At 27.7% G+C, this 22,676-nt stretch overlaps 1 protein-coding gene across 4 annotated transcripts in view; it reads right to left on the reverse strand.

Moving 5' to 3' along the window:
* The window catches only part of LOC142322279 (vacuolar protein sorting-associated protein 11 homolog), a 106,520-nt gene that overhangs the window by 11,084 nt on the left and 72,760 nt on the right, over positions 1-22,676 (reverse strand). For 3 of the 4 annotated variants that reach the window (XR_012755829.1, XM_075361227.1, XM_075361310.1), the window contains exons 17-18: positions 22,325-22,420; positions 11,881-11,968 (exon numbers count right to left, since the gene is read on the reverse strand). Coding sequence is in view for 2 of the 4 variants with exons in the window: in XM_075361227.1 (XP_075217342.1) it covers positions 11,881-11,968; positions 22,325-22,420 (184 nt within the window). In the remaining 2 variants the exon portion in view is untranslated. The remainder of the gene's footprint in view (positions 1-11,880; positions 11,969-22,324; positions 22,421-22,676) is intronic. The other variant, XR_012755836.1, reaches the window with a different exon arrangement.

Consider the following 22,676-nt stretch of genomic DNA (forward strand, 5'->3'; position numbering starts at 1 on the left):
AATATAAAAGACATTAAAATTATGTCAAGGATCTGCAATATCTAGAAGAGTTAACTAATGTTAAGTAATCTTTAAAGACAGTAGTATCATGGCTTATTTTAAATCTTCCATTTCTTAATATTACCAGGTAACCAGCAACTGGTGATGGTCATACGCTGTCATCTGGGTTTGATTACTTTCATACTGAATTACTGAATGTTTCATATGCAATACCATAATTTCAAGAGCATTTTATAGCTATTTCCATTAGGTAATAAAACACTTCAAGCCTTCAACTCCTACATCATCATGGTCTTATACATTGATCAACTGATCTGTCTTTTAAATCTATTCATAACTGAAATTCAAATTTATCTATCAAAAGGTAAGGTCGCATCACACTTATATGCTACATTTTACTCTATTAAGAAAAGCTTAATCTCACTTGAGGGGTTTCTACCTTAAATGATTAAATGAGAAATTACTTTTAAAAAAAAGACTCACTTGAGCAATTTCTACAAAAAACAGTAAAATTCCATTCAAACTATCCTATCTCCAGATATTAGTTTAAAGTAACATGTGTGAAGAGTGGGATAAGTCATACTAACTGAAGTTATACAATCTACAGCATTAATATTAATATTAACATTGTCAATGTGAATGTTATATCATACAATATTTAACAATATTCTATCATAAGAAATAATTAAAAGGTTAAAATACTCAGTTTTCTTGACGCAGTATTCAAAAAATTAGATCGATAATGTGTTGTCTGTATCTTACATTACATGTTATGTTGTCATGATACAAGGTTATTTTAATAAATGCAATACAGTGATAAGAAAACAGTACTGTAAAATGTTTGCTAATCACAGTACCAAAGATTGTAGTTGAAGATTGTAGTTGCCCCATCAGTTGTATATTTATATGTAAATATACGGTCACAATATTATTGTAAATGTGTTTGTAATAGTGAAGTATGTATTACGTGGATATATTGTATGGATGTAATACATGTACTACATATATTGTATGGATATATTTGAGCCTCAACTTCATTACCTTACTCTTCATCAAATAAATCTTATTTAGATGAATAGGTTTTTATTTTGTAAAGTTATTCTTCTGGTTATTACATATTACTTAAGCAGAAAATTTTTTAAATGAAAAATGCATTCAGCATAAACATTTTGAGGATATTTAATTTTTTTTGTTCTACTGTCATAATCACTTAGCATTGGATTGAATTGGAAAAATGAAAAACAGATGATTAGGCAATAGCCTGATATCACTCTAATATTCAAGATATTTTCAACCAAAATTGAAGAAAATTAAACTTTTTTTCTCAATTCTGAAGTTTGGAACAAATTAAAGCTTTATAATTTGAAAATTATAAATAATTCTTAAGTCTGTAATTTGGTGGTGAACTCTAAAATTTAAGATTAGCAATTATCAGCTTTTTGATGGTGATATTTAAAGTTCGATTTCAGAATTATTTTTGTTTTAGATTATTTTGTTGTTATAAAATATATTTATTGACTTCTGCCAAACTGTTTAGGATGATAGTTCATTAAATAGAGTGAAAGTTGTTAATGGCTGCTATTGATTACAACTGTACATAAGGAAGACAAAATATACAGTAGTAAGCAGACATAAAATTCGTGATTGCTTTTTATCAGTAAAATTTCTCTTGGATAGGTATCAAGTTTTAAACAATTAGGATGCTGCTTGAATGAAGATTGTCACACTTCCAAGAATAAAGAAAAAGCCAGATCTGCTTTTCTGTGAAAAAAAATGTCCTATGCAGCTATACTTAAATGTAGGAAGAGAAAGATTAAGTGCTGTGTATCGTCTCTGTGCTGCTGGAGGGTCAAATTTTGGATTTAATCAGAAGCATAATTAAACAAAAATGATGCCTTTAAGATGTGGTCTATCAATTACTGGCAATGATTAGGTGAAGATACAAGATTCACTATGAGAATGTACTAGCATTTAAGATTATTAAGAGGAAAAACCTGGAGTATGCACATAAAGTGAGACACATCCGAGGAGTGCTGGTTTCTGCACCTCGTATTTCACGGAAAGTTGAAATCCAAGACCAGAATTTCATGACTGAAGAATCTGAAGCATTGGATCAACCAGATCTTCACTCCCATCAGCTGTAGACAAGGTTGAAATTGCTCAAATGATTGCCAACATTCAATAATGGACATTGCACATAAAGAAAAATATGTTTATTAAATAAAACCTATCAAAAAGAAGTAGTTCTATAAAATATTAAAAGAAAGGAACCACTAAAACAAAAAGTGACCCAAATATATAAAACCTAAACATTTATCAAATGGGGGAAAAACAAATTAAATAAAAAAATATAACACATACAAATGTACATTATTATAAGATATATATATATATATATATATATATATTAAGTATAACAATATTCTTCTACAAGTTTACAACATAACACATCATCACATTACAACAAATTAAAATATCTTACACAATAACAATAAAATCATTAAATAAAACCTGTTCTAATCACAGATTGAGAGAATTTCAAATAAATATTTGGTAAGTAAAATATTTGTACTGTTCATGGAGGTTTCTTAATTCTTAATAGATAATAATTAAGTATATGTTTCTTGTTGATTTGATTAACTATTTTAATTAGTTTGTATTTGGGGTGTACAACAATTCAGCTGTGGAGTAATTTGTCGGTTGTGTAAACTGTATACATTAAGTAATTGCCAGACAACCAATTATTGTTAAGCACTTCCTTTATTTACTTTAAATTTATACTGAATTAATCATTACATTATGTTACAATAGTTACAATAGCTTCAGTTAAGTTCACATTTTTAAATATATATACAATAATTACATTATATAATATATAACAATTACATACATTAATAATTCTAACAATAATTAAGACCAGCTAGTTCATTAACAAATAAGAAGAAAGAAGATGACAGGAGATGGGGTACATTAGTTTTGGTCCTCCAGACCGGATCATTAAAAAATATGGATAAGACCGGATAATTAAATTATTATGTGAAATATCGCTATATGTGAAGTTCTAATATTGTTATATATGTAAATACATTGCAGTTTGGGAAATTCAATTTTCATTGGTGATCTTCAATAATAAAATTATGAATGAACGAAAATATTATTTTGGCGTTTCTTCACTACATTGAATCTGGGTTCATAATTTACGTTAATATCATTATCTATATAATACTATTTGTGTAATTTAGTTTTACTTTGTTTTTTGGCCATATTAGTTATTGCAATTATTATGGATAAAGAACAAAATTATTATGACAAAGAAAATCAATTAAGGCCTCCATTACAAGAATTGGATTACTCACAGATAAATAGTCGTCATAGAGTAAATAATCAAGAACATTCTGTAGACACAGCTTTTAAACAATTACAATTGCAAATTATAATCAATTTACCATTGTTTGAAGGTGACATTCTTGAATGGCCTCACTTTATTAATATATTTAATGATTTAATCCACACTTGAAAAGATTTAACAAATATTAAAAATTACATTATTTACATCCATCACTAAGAGACAAAGCCTTAGCCATTAATAAAACTATTTGATTAGAAATTTATGATTGTATATTTTAATGCATATTTATTTTAAAAATATTTTTTTAAAAAAGAGAATCATCAGATCTTCTATTTAAATTCATTAATGGCATTTCTTCACTTTTCAATTCAATTGAAGCAATGCAACTTCCAGTTAACATATTCGAATTCATTGTAATTCAATTTCTAACAAGACTAGATTATAATACTGTCAGGTTATGGAAGGAAATATTATCAAATAAGGGCTGTCCAAACTTTCAAGAGTTCCTAGAATTTCTTGAGGCCAGATGACACATCCTGGAAAATCTTAGTTTAAGTACTATAAACTCACAATTCAGTATTGGAAATGTTAAAGGATAACATTACAACAATGCATTTAAATTTCATCGCAAACATCCTACTTCAAACGTTAACAAGATTCATAAACAACATAATGTTATTTATTATTCTAGATCTAATTTTAAACATTGTTTGTTTTGCAATTTCAATCAATTACAAAAATGCAAAGAATTTTTAACTTATGCAATGATGAACAAAGAGACTTTTTAGAACATAAGTGTTTTCTCATGTTTTCACAAAGGTCATAGTAACAATCAATGTTACTCAAATAACTCATGTCATTTGTGTCAACAGACACAACAAACTCTTTCATACTGATAAAATTGATTAAATCAACTCGATAAAGAAAATTTGATTATTTCAGGCATAAATAATGAATTAGCCAAATCTGATTATATTGTACTACTTACATTGCATTCACAATACAAAAACTTTTCATTCAAGGTCTCATTGTGTTGTTTTGTCGGAACTAATAACCTTCCATTACATACATTTGAAACTGATCATTTTAATCTATCTCAAAATCTATTCTTTGCAGATCCTAAATTTAACATATCAAATAATATTGATATTTTAATCAGAGCCCAATTTTATTTAGATCTTATATTACCTTGTAAATTTATTCAAGATCCAAGGTATCCTATTATTCAAGAGGTAGGACATATTTTTAGCAGTTGTCTTCCAACTAAATTTAAACATAATAATACTGTTACATCTCTTTTTACAACCAACAATAACTTATATCATTCAACTATACTTGGAACATTTTTGGAACATTCATGAAACTGATTCTGATGTTTCACCATTTCAGTTAATGAAACGTCTATATATGACACACTTCCAACTTAATACCACTAAGAACAATCTAGGCAGATTTATCGTCTCATTACCACATAAATCCGATAAAATCTGGGTAGGTAATTCTTTCATTAACGCTAAAAATAGGTTCTTATCTGGAACAAATATTATGCAACATTTCTAATTTTAAAAGGGAATATTCCGCCTTTATGCACGAATACCTAAGATTAGGTCATATGTCATTACTTAATTCTGATGATTTATTAACTAATGAATCAGATATATATTACTTACCTCACCCCACCCAATATTTAAGTTCACAAGTCTGACTACTAAAATGCGAGTTTTCTTTGATGGCTTATCTCTTAATAATAATATCACTATTAGTTGGGCCTGTTGTCCAACAAGATTTATTCTCAATAATACTTGGATTTGGAATCCATAACTACGTCATTACATCTGACATTGTGAAAATGTATTGTCAAATACTAGTTAAACCTTACGACACTAATTTACAACGCATTTTGTGGTGTGAATCTCCAGATCAACAACTACAACATTTTGCACTTAGAACTATAACATATGGAACCGCTTCTACTCCATACTTAGCCACTACATGCCTAATTCAAATATTAAATGAAATCCAAAGAGATTTCCCATTAGCATGCAATGCTATTAGAAATGATTTTTATGCTGATGATTTTTTTTCAGGTTCTGACCGTAGATGAAGCTATCCAACTAAAGGTTGATGTTTGTAATCTACTCCAATGTTATGGTTTTCCATTTCATCAATGGTTTTCTAATAATTGTAATATTGTTTTCTTGTTATATTGCCCAGGAACATAGTTACGTACCTTAGGAATTTTATGAAACAATTCTACAAACAGATCATCATTTCAAATTACTCAGTCTATTAATACTAAATGAATTATTCTCTCTATTATTGTAGGAGTATTTGACCCATTAAGTCTTATTGGTCCTATTGTTTTCTATCATATATGTTTTATGAAAACTTTATGGCAACTTAAAATTAATTGGGATGACAGATTACCCACAACGATGTTATCTCAATGGAACAAATTATACAATCAGTTGCACTTAATTGAATTAATTAAGATAAGTTGTCCAATTAAATTCAACATGGAACTGAGGTTAACTCAACCCAAATACATAGATTTTTGGACCTCCATAAAGGGTTACAGGTGTTGTATCTACATTCGAACCTTATTTTCTAATTAAACAATTTCATGTAATTTACTTTGTTCCAAATCAAGACTTGCTTCTTTAAAGCAAATATCACTACCAAGGCTTAATTTATCTGGTTGTTTACTCCTCTCACATTTATTAGTAAAGGTAATAAATGCTCTGAATATGCATATTGATGAAATACATTTGTATTCAGAATCAACAATAGAATTGTCCTGGATTCATGGAAATCTGTCTGATTGGAAGGTATTTATAAGTAATAGAATTTCTGAAATTCAAAGAAATACCAAAAATGCTAAATGGTACTATATTAAGTCTATGGAAAATCCAACTAACGTATTGTCTAAGGATTGTAATCCAATTACATTAATTAATATGTGACTTTGGTGGTGTGGTCCTCCTTGGCTCTTACAATTTTCTTCTCATTGGCTAAACACTCATATTAACTTTAATAATTATAGTAAAGATCCAGAATGACTCACAGAAAAACATTCGTTTATATCTTTAGTACATACTGTTTTAGTTTTAATTCATACATTTAGTTTTTGTTTCCGATTTATGCACAATCTTAAATTAAATTGGTCCAAACAAATCTCGCTGGTCATTTAACTACAAGGGAATTAAATCAGACCCTTACCTTTTTCATAAAACAGTCTCAACACATACATTTTAGTGATGAATTAAATAAACTTAAGAACAATCAAATTATTTCTAACCAAAGTGAAATCATTTCACTTGACCCACTTCTGGGTGACTTAGGACTATTATGAACTATTATGGAAGTTAGATTACAGCACTCTTTATATATTATCAAGCTAAACATCCTATTATCCTACACTCAAAGGCAAATAAAACTAAATTAATTATTACTGCTGAGCATTTACGTCTTTTGGATTCTAGTATACAATTGACACATCATTCATTACGCCAGAAATACTGGATCTTAAATGCTAAAACAAGCATTTCATTGATCATTAATAAATGTTTGAATTGTTTTCATTTTAACGCAAAAACTCAAATGCAACAACTAGGTCAGTTACCACCTTTCATTCCTCGTCCATTCTGTCTGTGCAACTACAGAGGTCCAAAGCCTTAAGTAAATCTTATATTGCACTTTTTATATGCCTCAGTTCCAAGGCAATTCATTTAGGATTAGTCTTGGACTGGACTGCACAATCATTCATAGCAACACTCAAGAGATTTATTTCATGAAGTATTCCTACCCAAATATTTTCAGATAATGGTTTCAACTTTTATTCTGCCAAGAATATTTTGTATGACTTATTTGAATAAGGAAAATCTAAAATCAAACATTCAAGCCTTTTCAGCCACATTTCATGGTCATTTATTCCACCTTATTCGCTCCATTTTGATGGCTTATGGGACAGCGCAATTAAAATTGTAAAATATTATCTATGTCGTGTAGCAGGACAACAATCTTGAACTTTGAAGAATTGTATATGGTTTTAACACAAGTTAAAACCTGTCTTAATTCTTGTCCCATTTTTACTGTTTCTACAAATCATAGGGACCCAGAATTACTATCGCCTGGACATTTTCTTGTTGGTTGTCCACTTATGTCTTTACCTGAACCAGATTACAAAGAAATTGAAATTAACTGCCTAGGTCGTTGGCATTTACTCCAAAAGTTTGTCCAATCAATCTAGAAACGATGGTCTAAGAACTATCTTCATTATCTCCAGCAGAGAAATAAATGGCATTTTCTTTTGTGTAATCTGTCTACTGGAAACTTAGTATTAATCTCGAAGTAGAACTGTTCACAAATGCAATGAAAATTCGGAGTTATCACTAAAGTTTATCCGGTCCTGACCAATTAGTTCAAGTCGTCAATTTAAAGACTGCTAATGATCAGCTCCGAAGACCTGTGCATAAGTTGTGTTTGTTCACAGTGTCTGATATTTAAAAATATAAAATATTTAGATAAAATAAAAAAATACACAGATAAAATAAAAAAAATATTTCACATGTTACTAATTGAGAATGTTGTTAAAATAATATATTTTTTCTAACTGATGCTATACTTTATCACTGTAATTTATTTACTGTATTTTATTAATATGCTTTCAAATGTTATATATTGTTATTATAATGTAATATTCTGTATATTTATATCTTAATCATACGCTTTTCTAACACTCTACTCTACAGACTAATTTTAATACTACATTACATGTGCATACACACCACACAGGCACAAAGAACAACTACAGACAACACGAAGAACACATACAAAATGAAAAAAACACACACACCAAAGATATTATATTAGATGCAATAAGTCACTAACTGTGTAATAAGTCATCATTATTTACAGTTTCTAACCAATAGCACCATGGTTATTTAAACCATTGGACACATCTTCCTCCTGCGTCATGAACAACATATTTAAAGAAATCCTAGTTGCTACAGCATAATAGATACAAGTTAAATGCAATAAGTCGCTAGATTTGCAATAAGTCATCATTATTTACACTTTCTAGCCAATTCAGACCGTTGGATACATCTTCTCTTGTGTCACAAACAAGATATTTAAAGAAATCCTAGTCACTATAAGATTATAGGTACAAGTTTCCAAGAATATATATTTACATATATTGTTACAAGTTATTAATATTTTGAGCATTATGATTATTCTTATTATTGTTACATATTTATGATTATCATATCAAAATTAATGAAACTATGAACATTAGAATTATCATTCTTATTATATTATTCTTGTTGCATTACTACTTTTACACAATGCCATTGATTTGTGATCACTGTTATACATTATATTGATAAAAAAATGTAAAATAAATATACTTGACTTATCTTGTGCTACTGAATCATATTAATGATATAATTCATATTTGTGTTAGTATAAGATATATATACTTTATATTATATTGATATTCTCATGTTATTATAAGAAAAAAGAACTTCTTTTTTTATGGGCAGTATGTTCAGATTCATTTGTTTTCTTTGTCCTGTTGATTAAATGTAAACATCTCCTGTCATCTTCTTTCTTCTTATTTGTTAATGAACCAACTGGTCTTAATCATTGTTAGAATTATTAATGTATGAATCTTTACTTTCCTATAAAATGTTGACGAAATAACATTACTTAGTTCTACATCTGTTCTAGGTAGACAGCATATTTAATATATATTTAAAAATGTGAACTTAACTAAAAGTATGAAACTATTGTAACTATTGTTGTACATTATTTTTTTATATTTACATTATTACACATTTATAAAATATTAAACTTTCTGACTAATACAGATACATTTTTATATTATTTCTTCAACATTTTAAAGGAGAGTAAAGATTTGTACATTAATAAATCTAAGAATAATTAAAACCAGCTGGCTCATTAACAAATAAGAAGAAAATGACAGGAGATGTTTACATTTAAGCAAGAGGACAAAGAAAAAATGAATCTGAACAGGGGTATTCTATTTTAATTCAACAAATTTTCAAAAGTTTTATTGCATCACTATTTTTGATTTTGAGATATTTGGTATATGATAACTACCCACCTTGCAGTGGCCAAAAAATATTTTTTTTTATATATAAAAAATTTTTTTCTTCAGCAATAGATTATTTTCTTACTCACCAACACGTAATACAACCTTTTTCATCACTTTTTCCATGAGCTGTATAGCATTCTTACTTTACATTATACAGAGGGTCAAAAAGGGCTTTTTGAAACGAGTAAAGATAAAACTTCATCTTAGTGTACTCAAAATTCATTTTCTTTAAAGTTATGTTAAAAAATTGTTTTTTCAAATTTTGGGCCAAAATAAATAATGAAGGGCTGATTTTTTCAGGTAACAGGCCTGATTTTTACCTTTTAACTCTCAGGTACTAGTAATACGTATAAAAGAAAAAATTGGACTGTTACTGAGTGTCCATTAAATAAAAGGCCAACAAATAAGATTTTGAAAATGTCTCATTTCTGGGGCCCAAAAACCACATGTGGAACAGATGGCAAAAATCTGAAATGTTTACAGCAGTAAGTACTTTTTATGTACTTTAAAATCACTTAAAATTTATTTTATTACTCAATGGGGTTTACGAGTAATACTACAGTGTTCTTCTTCTGCTTCCAAAAGCAAGTTATAAATTAAGTAAAAACACTGTTGCTACACATTAAACAATATTTTTATGACGACTCCTCAGCCCAGTATAAAAACAAAAACAATTTCATAAATTTTTGTAACCAAGATGATATTGAAATCGCCACTGAATGACATTTTTTTTCCTCATACCATGGAAAAGGACCGTATTGGTGGATCTGTAAAAAGGACTGTGACTACAGCAAGCCTTTAAATAACAGTCAATAATCAAATTTTTATACCTTCTGAAATCTACAATTATTGCAAAGACAATATTAAAAGTATAATGTTTATTTTCTGCTCTAATAAAGATGTTCAAGAGACTGAAGAATACTTCAGTTCTTGTAAACAGGTAATTGAAAGAGTCCCAGAAAGAAGAATCTTTCAAGTTATGTTCCAAGTCAGAAATGTATTCTGAAAGTCTGGATGACCTCTAAATCAGAAACGTCTACGTTAGTATTGGTACACAAGGCCATTAGTGTTTCTGTTTGTTTTGTAGGCTTACCAAAGCCAAAATATAAAAATTATGTCTGCTGTGTATACTATGGCAAGTGGTGGTTACGCGAAGACATTCAAGTCAAAATACATGAAAATGAAGAGGAATACTGAATAATACACTTTTTCCATCCACAGGGTCCTGGTATTTCATTGAAGAAATCATTGAGGGATAATCAACCATGGGTTCAACTGAAAAATATTTTAACGCCTTCAGTGATTTTCTATCAACTACTGGAAGAGAACACAATGTTACACTAATGATGAATGAGGACTTATCAGTTCTATTCAATAAAAAAAATGGCAGGAGCACTAAGTTATGTTAAAGTTTGTTATCAAAAAGTGCAAGATTTATTCATAACTTTCATTAGCAGGAGTAAAATAAGGTAAAAGTGAATTGAACAATTTATTAATGTATTTGAATTATCATTTTGTAATTATTATTAATCATTCTCTAATTGACTATTTATCAATTTATAATTGATAAATTATTTATTTATTTGTAATTTATTTATTAATTATCAATTTTTCCATACTAATGAATTCAGTTGTAATTTTTATAATCTGAAAAAAATACATAATATCAGTATTTTTGGATACATTTTATGGTTAAAAGGAACTATTTTTTAGCAGTGTTGTTGGCTTCATTAATCGTCCATCTCTTTGAGTAACAAAATAATTTTTTATGGTTTTAAAGTAACTCCTGTAAACATTTCAGATTTTTGCCACCTGTCCCACATGTTTTTGGGCCCCAAAAATGAGACATTTTCAAAATCGTATGATTTGGTGGCCATTTTTTTTAATGAAGGACACTGTAAAAGGCCAATTTCTTTTTTTATAAGTACTACTAGTACCTAAGTGTTAAAAGGTAAAAAACAGGTGTGTTTCACTAAACTGTTCATAATTTATTTTGGGCCCAAAATTTGCTTGCTTGTTTACAAAAATTTGTAAACGTAACTTCAGTAAACATTACAAGATTTGGTTATGTAACAAAATGAATTTTGAGTACACAAGATGAAGTTTCATCTTTACTCTTTCCAAAAAGACCTTTTTGACCCTCTGTACAATGTAAAATAAGAATGATACAGTTCATGAAAAGTGATGAAAATGGCTGTTTTTACCTGTTTGCAAGTTAGAAAATAGTCTATTACTCAAGACAAATTTTTTTAAAAATATAAAAAAATATCTTTTGGCCACTACAAGGCAGGTAGTTGTCATATCAAATATCATCATGCACTGATCATTTGTTGAATTAAAATAGAATAGCCCATTTTTATTTACATTTTAAATTATTTGATACAACACATGAAAGATAGTGAAATCTCCATACCTGAGCTCTAATAACATCAAGAATTTTTTTGTTATTAGGAAGACATGCTGGACATTCATTGTCATGTTCTGAGAAACTCTGAAAACAACTGAAAATCACAAGAGAATTTTAATTATTTTTAATATAACTATCAACAGCTCCAATAATGTTTCATATTAACATTATTTTCAAATATTTAAAACTGGAACTTCTTAACTTATTATGGTAAATAATAACCTGCTTGTTCCTGTCTCTCTTATGATTGTGTGTCTGTCATCCATACAGAATCTCTTTTTCTTATTTTTTTTGGGCGAAAAACACTTTCGCGTTATCATCACACCCGGGTCAAAAAGTACCAAAAAGGCCCCTTCTCAGATATTAAAATATTAATAAAATAGGGTTAAAACTAAGATAGTAAGTAATAAAATTAAAACTAAAATAATAAAAGAAATGTAATCATTAGTATAAATTACGTAACACAAATAATAAACTAAAATTTATGGTTGATATGTCATTTTTGCTTTTTAAAATTTCTATGCTTGAAGTAATAGCTTTAGAGGTTTTATAATTAAAAATTTAGAAGTTATATTTAAAATAAAAAAATTTGCATAAATTTTTTTTTTTAATTTATAAATATGTTTACAATTAATTTATTTCTATGAATTACATTCTCTTATCTATATCAGAATTTTAGATTTCATATCTGAAAGAAACTTGAATTAAATAACAATCATCTAATTTTTATAAGAAATAATTCATTCAACTTTAAAAAGTGAAAAGTTAAAACTTTAAAACAGTAAGGAAATATATAAAAATCAATATATGAATTAATCTACTAAAATAAAATGAGTGTTTTCAACAGACTTTCTCAGTCTTCAACTTGTTCAAAAAATGAAAATTTCATATAAGTCATAGTTTAAATTGCAATCTTTCACACAATGTTGGGTATTTTATTGCTATCATATGTTAATGATGTTGTTTGTTGTCATGACAGCAAGGAATTATACAAAAAAAAAATATCTAAAGTAGCACCGACTGCTATTGTCAATATACAATATAATGTGCTTGTAATTAGATGCGAATGTTCTTAATTTAAGAACATAACGTTCTTAATTTATTAAGTGATTTAAGGGACTGATTAAGTCTATTAAATTTGGTTTTGGCCTTGACGTTTTACTTTATTTCATAATCTTCAATTTCCAGAATGCTACTCTCTGAAGCATTTAGACAATGCACAATCATCTGGTTATATACAGTTTACTGAACTACTGAAGAACTGTTAATACATGATAATGCAAAAAAATTAAATTTTTACATTTCTTTATATGCAATTATTTTAACTGTTTGGCAGATGATGCAGTTGAAGACAGCAAAAGCGCTTCTGTAGTTGTGCATTTTGATATCTGACATACAATCCTGACTGTATTTATTGGTTTTAGGCCCAAAATTATTCTGAAAACTTACATATATAATAAGCGTTTCATAAATTAATAGAAAAAAACTTCAGAGTATTCCCAAAGGATTTCTGCTACAAGGTAAAATGAGGCAATACTGAAATTCCTGGTATATATTTCATACATATATGTTTTTATGAAAATTTTTAAAAAGAGGTTCCATAATTGTAATTCCATTAAGAGAAAATTGTCATAAACCATAAGAAATAGTGTCTAACACTTTTTTGTTTGGATAAAATTTACTTATATATCCAGAAAACAAAAAAAAAAAAAAAAAACATAAAATTTGAAGAGAATCTAATTCTGAAAAAAACTGGATATAAATAAAGTTAAACCGAAAGTAATGTTTACAAAAAAACATTTAATTCTTATTTAAACCAAAATAAGGCATAAATATGCAATAATATTAAATCAAACATATTTCTGTACTGCAAATAAAATTATACGAATAAAATTAACTACTTAAATGAAAAAAAAAAATTTATTAAAAATTACATAATTTCATTTAAAGCAGTCTCTTTTGCTGTTTACACAGTGCTCAACTTCATCTAAAACTCCTTAGTGGTAGAAATCAGCATGAAATTTTTCACTATCTACCTATTAATTTGAAAACAAAACGTTTCTAAATGTATGTTTATATAAATTTTTTTTCTTTATTTTTGACAGAAAAACACAAATAATCTGTTTCTTTATCCGACACTGTATGTAAATAAATTATATATATATATATATTCATAGAGTGATCATAAATTACTCTGCGCATTTTAGGTATTAATCAGAGAGTAACAAAGCAATGTACTTATATGTAGGTTTTATTGCTGAACAGGGCATTTCAAACACTTTTGTTTACAATATTTATTAACTTCAAACAAGTTCCACATGAGCACCTTTTGTGTTCATGTTATTAAAACATAGTACCTGTTTATAATATAACAGTATGCACCTGTTATTAACAGGTGCTCAAGTTATGAACAGTAATAATAAAAAACACTTTCACGAAACCATACTACGAATATTACTTTCTCCTGCATGGTAGCCAATGCTCAACTGACAATCCCCCTTATTGTTACATAGGGCTGGAGTTCATTCAAGGTCATCAGTAACTCTAGTACCTACACTAATATTTGAAAAGTCAACGCGAGCTAAACATTGCTTTGTACATTTTTTATTAATCCCTAAAATGTACTGAATAATTTATGTTCACTTATATAAAGAGTGTTTATAACAGTTTCAAGAATTCAGAGGATGGTCCCTCACATTGAAATAAAGAAAAAACTTTCTATCAATATATGTCCAGAAATGTTTAAGTTTATTTGTTATCTGCATTTTGTATTTTTAATATAAAAATTTATTTTTCAAGAATGATAAATAGATAAAGTTGAAATTTAGTATACTGCTAGGGTATCTAGAAGTTTACTTGTATAAAAATAATGAACCAGATCTCTCACTCAATCTATTTCAAAATGGCAGTCATGTAAACATCTTAATTGCTAATATCTTTGCAACCACTGATTTAAATGTTATATTATTACAAAAAATGTTAAGCATTTTATAACAGAGAAAATGACACTACACCTTATTTATTCAAATCCATTCATAAAAACAAAGTTATAGCAAAAATTCTTGAAGCAAGTAATTGTAGTCTAGCTTATAAAACCAGTTTTAATTCCCTCCCGAATAAAATTAAATAACTTGACATGATCTCAAATGAAATAATTTTATTAATGTTACCAAATTATAAAATATAATAATTTAAAATAAAAAATATTACAATAAAATAAAATATTATTGAAATTATGAAAATATTATAATAATAAACAACATTATTATTATAATAAATTATTATCATTGAAAAAAAATTTACAATGCACATTTTTCATTTAATGAACAGACGCTGGTTATTAAAAGGATTTTTTTTCAATCAGAATTTATTTAACAAGAACAAATTATTTTATCAGATAATAAAACACTAATAAAAGAATGTGACAAATCCTCTCAATCCCATTTAGGATTTTTGTGTGCAATCCTTCTTTGGAATTCACAGGGGTGTCATTTACAAGTGCCTTTAAATGGTCCCATAAGAAAAAGTCAAGGATTAAGATCAGGAGACTTTGCAGACCATGACATTCGGTCTCTTTGACCAATCCATTTCTTTGGATATAATTCATTTACGTAATCTCCAATGAGCTGGAGCTGGAACCCTATCCAGCATAAACCACATTTTGTTGTGTATGTTTAGTGGCAGATCAGTCATCAAGAAATGTAAATATCATTGAGGCGTTTCATATAAAAAACAGACAAAAAGTGGTCAACCAGAGTAACAGCCCATATGTTTACAGAAAACTGATATTGGTGATAGTTCTCTGAAATGGCATCAGGGTTTTCAAGTAACCATATTTGAATGTTGAGAATAGCTGATCTTGTAAATTTAGCTTCATTGGTAAAGAAAAAAATCATTCAAAAAATTTGGATTAGTATATTTTTGGATAAGCCATTGGCTTAGCTGAACACAGAGAGTATAACCTTGAGGTAAAATAGCTTGTACTCACTGTTAGTGATAGGCATGGAGTTGCTGTTTATGCAAAACCTTCCAAACTGTTACATTACTAACACTGAACTCCAAGGCCAGCTCTCTTGTACTTTTTTTTGGGATGGTTAGATATTTCATCTAACACTCACTCCCTTCCTCCTTCAATTTGGGTGTACTTGAAGGTGGTAGTCCTGACTTACTGTATTACTAAGTTATGGCAACACTCAGTTGGGAAAGTGTTCCTGATACATTACTAAAATTTTCTGCTCTTTTCTTTGGTGAGGTCAAAAATGAGTCATTCTATTTGAAAAAACTGTGTTACAGTTAAAAATAACAGTCAATGTCACCATGAGGTGTCCCCTTCAGACCTAGTAACTTTTGTTTAGGTCTTTTTCTGTATTGCGCGTAATTTATGAAAAAATTTTCTGGGGGAATTAGAATGAAACACCAGGTATGTATTTCAATTTATTAAATAAACCACCGACTACAGAATATTGAGATAAGACATATTTTACCTTAATTTTTCATGCAAGTACTTTTGCAGGAGCCCACAGTCTCAGTCATGATTGAAATAATTCTGTTATTGAATATTAAAAATTTTTAAATAATGAAAATTGCATATTATTTACACGAGTGCTGCTATCTGTTGCAATTTTTATAAGACTATCTCCCTCAAACACTGTCTGATTGTTTATAAAATTGAAATGTCATCTTTATTAATTTCTAATATTTCTAAATTTGTGATAATATCAGAAATAGAATGTTTATTGTTTATTAGATGGTCTGCCATATTAGATAAACCTGATTTATTATTACTTCCTTGTATGAATTTAATTATTATGACTGCTAAAAATCTTGGTTTCCAGATTTCAGTGGAAATATCCATATTTTGACCATACCTGAATCCAGTTTGACTAGTTTTGGCGTGACATGTGTATATACATATGTATGTATGTATGTATGTATCTCACATAACTCAAAAACGATTAGCCATAGGATGTTGAAATTTTGGATTAGGGACTGATGTAACACCTAGTTGTGCACCTCCCCTTTTGATTGCAATTGACTAAACCAAAAGTGTTCAAAAGTCCAACATCCAAAAGAATTTGGATTTTGGACTTTTTCTTAAATGCAGTAATAAGTTCTCATTGAGAGCTCTTCAATGATGTATCATAAGTGGTATTTATTTTCATTGGTTCCAGAGTTATAGCCAAATAAAATTTTAATTAATGAAATATTTGGATCTTGCATATAATTTTGATGTTGTATATTTGGACGATGAATAATAACTCAATAATAACAAAAAAATGTATGTGAAAAAATATCATAAGTTTTTAATAAAATAAAATTTTATGAACTCTTCATTTAAAAAAAAAAAGTGTAAATGTAATTTAATAGACATACAAGCAAGTCATGTGTTTTCCACATCAGATTTTTTTTGTAATCTCTATAATGTTCAAGAAATATTTGAAGAAAATTTAAAGGATCTATTTGTTTTTCCTATATAAATACCATTACAATCATTACATTTAACTTTATAAATCCACACAAATTGTTTATTTCATTATTATTATTATTATTATTATTATTATTATTATTATTATTATTATTATTATTATTATTATTATATTTGTTTTTTAAATATTTTATTTTGTGGTTATTAGGTTTGTATGCTGGTTTAAATATTTCTTAATTTTAAGTTTTAGTAATGTTTTCAATGATATTATTAGTGTATAAATATATTTTTCACTCTTTTATGTATTGGTTGTACTAGTTATTTTTTAATAGTATTTTTAGAGCTGCTGTTTTTTTTTATAAATATTACTAATTAAAGTAGTATCACATGCATTTCCAACTGCTATATATTTTATGATGTTTATTTTACAATTTAACTTTTTTTTGTTATTATGCGTGTATTTGATTGTTATACTACTCATAGTATTAATTTTATGAGATTAAGAATGATTTGATATTTTATGAATTGTTATATTATTAGATGTAGGTTTTCTACATACTGATCTTTCAATTTGACTTTCCTTATTTATTTTTATATTAACATCTAATTCATTTAACATTCTATTACTATCTATTTCAAATGTGAATTTTAAATTTTCATTATAAGAATTTAATTTGTCTATTACTATTATGTTCTCAATGTTTATTACTGGGTTGTATATAAGAATATCATCAACATGCATATCCATATTAAAATTTTATGTATATGAATGCTGCGATGTATTAATTTACTCTCAAAATTCTGTAAATATATTTCTGACATAACCCATAGTAAAACCCTGTGCAAATCCCATAGTATGGTATTTTTGTGCATGTAATATCTGTTATTAAATTCAAAATAGTTTTGTTGATATTTTTTAATATTTTTATCGTATGGTCTATAGGTATGCTTACAATACATGTTATTTATGTCAGAACTAACCATTCTAGTGTTTTTATTTACATTTAAGCTATTTATTTACCATTCATAACCATTTTTTATATTACAAGTATTAGGTAGATTCATTTTATTCCTAAATATGCTATGTATTAGTTTGGATATAATATAACAGGGGGCACATTTAAAACTGATTAAAGTCGCATTGGGATGTTTAATTTAAGAATTTTTGGTAGTTCAGTTAACTTAAGGGCATTCGGTTCAAAAGGATATAGTCTAGAATGGGATTTTATTCCAGATAACTATTATACCAATAATGTTATTGTAGATTCTGAAATAAATTCTATCAGAATGAATCCTACAGATAAGGAACAATTACAAAAAGTTACCAGCTACAATATCCAAAAAATTAAAAATACTAAATTTACTAATAAACCATTTATTAGTAAACAAATTAAGAATAAAACTAAATATAAACAATCTTTTAGTAGTAAAATCAGAGAAAACAAATACACCATTATCATTACAGTTAAAAAATATAATAACTTAGCGAAACAATACATTGTTGATAATAAATTTAAGGACACAGTCTAACAAATTTCTAAAACAAAGAATTTAATAAAAAAATTCAGATCAATTTTTAATCATACCATATATATATATATATATATATATATATATATATATATATATATATATATATATATATATATAGATATATTATATATATCGATTTTAGCAAAAATAAAAAAAATAAAAATTGAGTATATACGAGTATTTTAAAGTGCAACAGATATGATAAAAAAATATGTAAATACGAAAATATTCAGAAAGTAAAGCATTTAATTCATTCATTTAAATTACAATATTAATATTACATTAATAATTAATTACCATAAGTAATTTAGTTCAGAATCAGTAGGCCAGTAAAACAAACCCACCGGGTTATCTAGTGGTTAACGCATCTTCCCAAATCAGCTGATTTGGAAGTCGAGAGTTACAGCGTTCAAGTCCTAGTAAAGCCAGATATTTTTACATGGATTTGAATACTAGATCGTGGATACCGGTGTTCTTTGGTGGTTGGGTTTCAATTAACCACACATCTCAGGAATGGTCGAACTGAGAATGTAGAAGACTACACTTCATTTACACTCATACATATCATCCTCATTCATCCTCTGAAGAATTATCTAAACGGTAGATACCGGAGGCTAAACAGGAAAAAGAAAGGCCAGTAAAACGAAAAGAAAGTATCACGTTGAAAAGGATCATTTCAATACACTTTTTAATATGGGATTTTATTTTTGATTAATCACTGTCATTGTCAATGTCTGTAGAAGACTTACCAGTAGTCTCCGCGTCGCTCTGCCAAAGGTGATCGTCTTCACTACCATCAAGTTCATTAGATATTTCACGTTTTTTAAAACTTTTCCTTACTAATTCCGTGGAAATACCTTCCCAAGCATCTTTTATCCAAACACAAATCTGGTTAAAATCTGGGGTTTGATTCTTCCTGTAGGCGTGAAAAAGAAATTTTCATCAGCCATCCATTTACTGTAGAGTTGTTTTAATGCAGATTTGAATGGTTTATTAATGCAGACATCTAGTGGTTGCAATAGAGATGTCAATCCGCCTGGAAATATTACTTGGTCTGTCATACCCTTTTTTAAAATGTCTTCCACTTTATCAGTCATATGCCCCCGATAACTATCCATTACTAGCATACTGGTATTTTTTTTATTAAGTAAACCTCCTGATCACTTGGTCATACACACCTGATCCAATCAAAAATTAAGGTTTCGTCCATCCAACCTGATTCCTGTGCTCTGATAATAACTCCATTTATCTGTACGGTAGGAAGAGTTTTTCTTCTAAAAACAATGTACGAAGGTAATTTTGATCCATCAGAAGTAATGCAAAGCATAACACTACACCTTTGTTTTTCATTACCACCAGTGCAAATCGTAACGGTTTTTTACCTTTTTTGTCAAATGGCATTTCAAAATATACGGGGGTTTGATCAGCGTTTACTATTTGAAAAGGCAAATAGCCTTTATCTTTTCTAACATTTATTATGTATTTGTGAAAATGTAATATTTTTTGTTCATAAGCATCTGGAAGTCGTTGAGAAATGGTCGTTTCATCTTATCAACAAATTATTTAGTGCAAAAAATCATGTTATCCATCCATGGCTTGCTTTAAAATCAACTTTATTCAATGATTTAGTGATTTCACGAGTATATGATTGACATATTTCTGTCATGACAGCATAACCGCATTTCCTTTTTTCCATAACAGTCATACAATTTTTTCTCTGTCTGTGTATTTTGGTTTTAAGCCACGAAAAGCCCTTTTATTACCAGTGTCTTTCACCAGAAGTTGTTTCTTCTTCCAGAAGTTTTTCTGTGCCAGTCTCAAATGCAGCTTTCATCTATATCAAATTTTCTTCCTGCCAATTTTTTCAGCCTCTTGTATAACGCGCAGTTTTTCATTTACTGTAAAAGATTGTAGACGCTATCCTTTTGTACTCATTTTAATGCCGTAATTAAAATAAATCACTGTATTAAACTTTACAAGATAAACTAAACAGATAAAATGCACATAACCGTCCACATACATAAACAGTACAATGCCTATGGCGAATAGACAAGACAACGATGAGTAACTGATACTGTATCTGTAGTGTTATTAGAACTGGATGCAGCCTATACAGAATGAATCAGTTTTATAAAAATACTGTAACTTCGTTTCTATCGATAATATGAACAGGATGTTAATAATTAAGGATGTATTCTGTATAAGCGGCATCTGGTATTGATAAACGAAAGCCTAATGTAACTATATTTATGTGATTGAATTTAGGTACTTCTAAGAAAACGTTTACATAAATTATCCTGGCCAAAGGCTATGTTTCAAATAAGCCCCGCACCCTTATTTTTTCTCTCAAATTCCAAGAAAAAAGTGTGTTCAAATAAATATGGTATATTGTGGTTTTAAAAAATAAAAATATCTGTAACTAAATACTTTTTTATAATGTGTACTTATTAAAATTGGTCTCCTGATGATAGAGTTAAAGCTCTGAAAGTGCTACAGACAGATAAGTGAATGTTCTTACATTTTATTGAACTGCATCTGGTGGATTTAAATATTTATTTGTTAATAATTATCTGGTGTAGTGGTATTATAATGTTTGAAAAAATAATATTTATGTGAATGAATAATAAATATAAATAAATAAATGTAATAATAAATATATAATAATGTATATATATATGTATATATATATTCAGAGATTAAAGTCAGTTGTTGCTTATAAAAAAATTATTTTTAATTGAAAATGAGAATATATTGTACAATTAATTGTTTAGTTAAAGAACAAAGTTAGCTAAAATAATAGCTTTTTTATCTTTTAAAATATCTTAAAAAATTTAATATTACATTATCTAGTAATATTACATTTTTACATATCTAGATTTATAAAAAAATCTTTTAATGATCATGTTTAAGAATATTAATTTTATGAAGTTGCTTCTTACATTTCACAAAAATGAATTTATAACCAAGTAGGATTTATAAGTCCAAATCTTAATGAAATTCCATCTAAAATCTGATATTGATAAAAAATTATTTTGCAAGAACAGGGTTTTTGTATGGGAAGAAATTAGATTACGTTACAAGTCCCACCCATTACGTATGGAAAACAAATATATGATGGTACTTCACAAGGAAGGAACATATTAATTGAAATGCTCATATACAAAATATAATCTTGGTCTGATGGCATACCACATTTTACTTTGGTTAGCCACTTGGCAAAAGAATTGTAATGAAATTATTTTATGCAAATATAAACTACAGTCATGGTCCAATCATTAAAGAACACTGTTCATATCAATACAATATCATACTTATATAACATCAAAAATTAATGTTATCTGCAGCTGAACAGATGTTTTATATTCATCCTTTGTTTGTTATATACCCTCTATTTATATAATATGCTCAAATAAGGAATATAACACTAGAATACAAAGCCAAATATGTCATTTTTTAATACCAACAGAATTCATTTAAATAATAATTACTTACTGTTGATGAAAGGAATGCTGACATAAGAAATGAACAGATGGAAGTTCAAGCTGATTGTTGCATGCTTTGCATCGAGATCCTTGAAATGTGACTGGTCTGTTAAAATAAACAGAAATAAATTACATTTAAGTGAAACTATAATGTAACATTTTATTAAATAACTGGAAAACTTATTAATTTTACTTAATTATATAAAAACTTATATCTCATTTTTCAGTATAACAGATATAAAAGATCATTTTCATACTTAGTGTAAAATTAACTCTAGAACTAGTAAATATTGTTAATTCAATGTTTTATCCGACCCTTTCATAAATATTAAGCCTCATAAGCACCCTAACTACAACTCATT

This window comes from Lycorma delicatula, chromosome 1 (assembly GCF_047948215.1).
Source record: "Lycorma delicatula isolate Av1 chromosome 1, ASM4794821v1, whole genome shotgun sequence".
Classification (NCBI taxonomy): domain Eukaryota; kingdom Metazoa; phylum Arthropoda; class Insecta; order Hemiptera; family Fulgoridae; genus Lycorma; species Lycorma delicatula.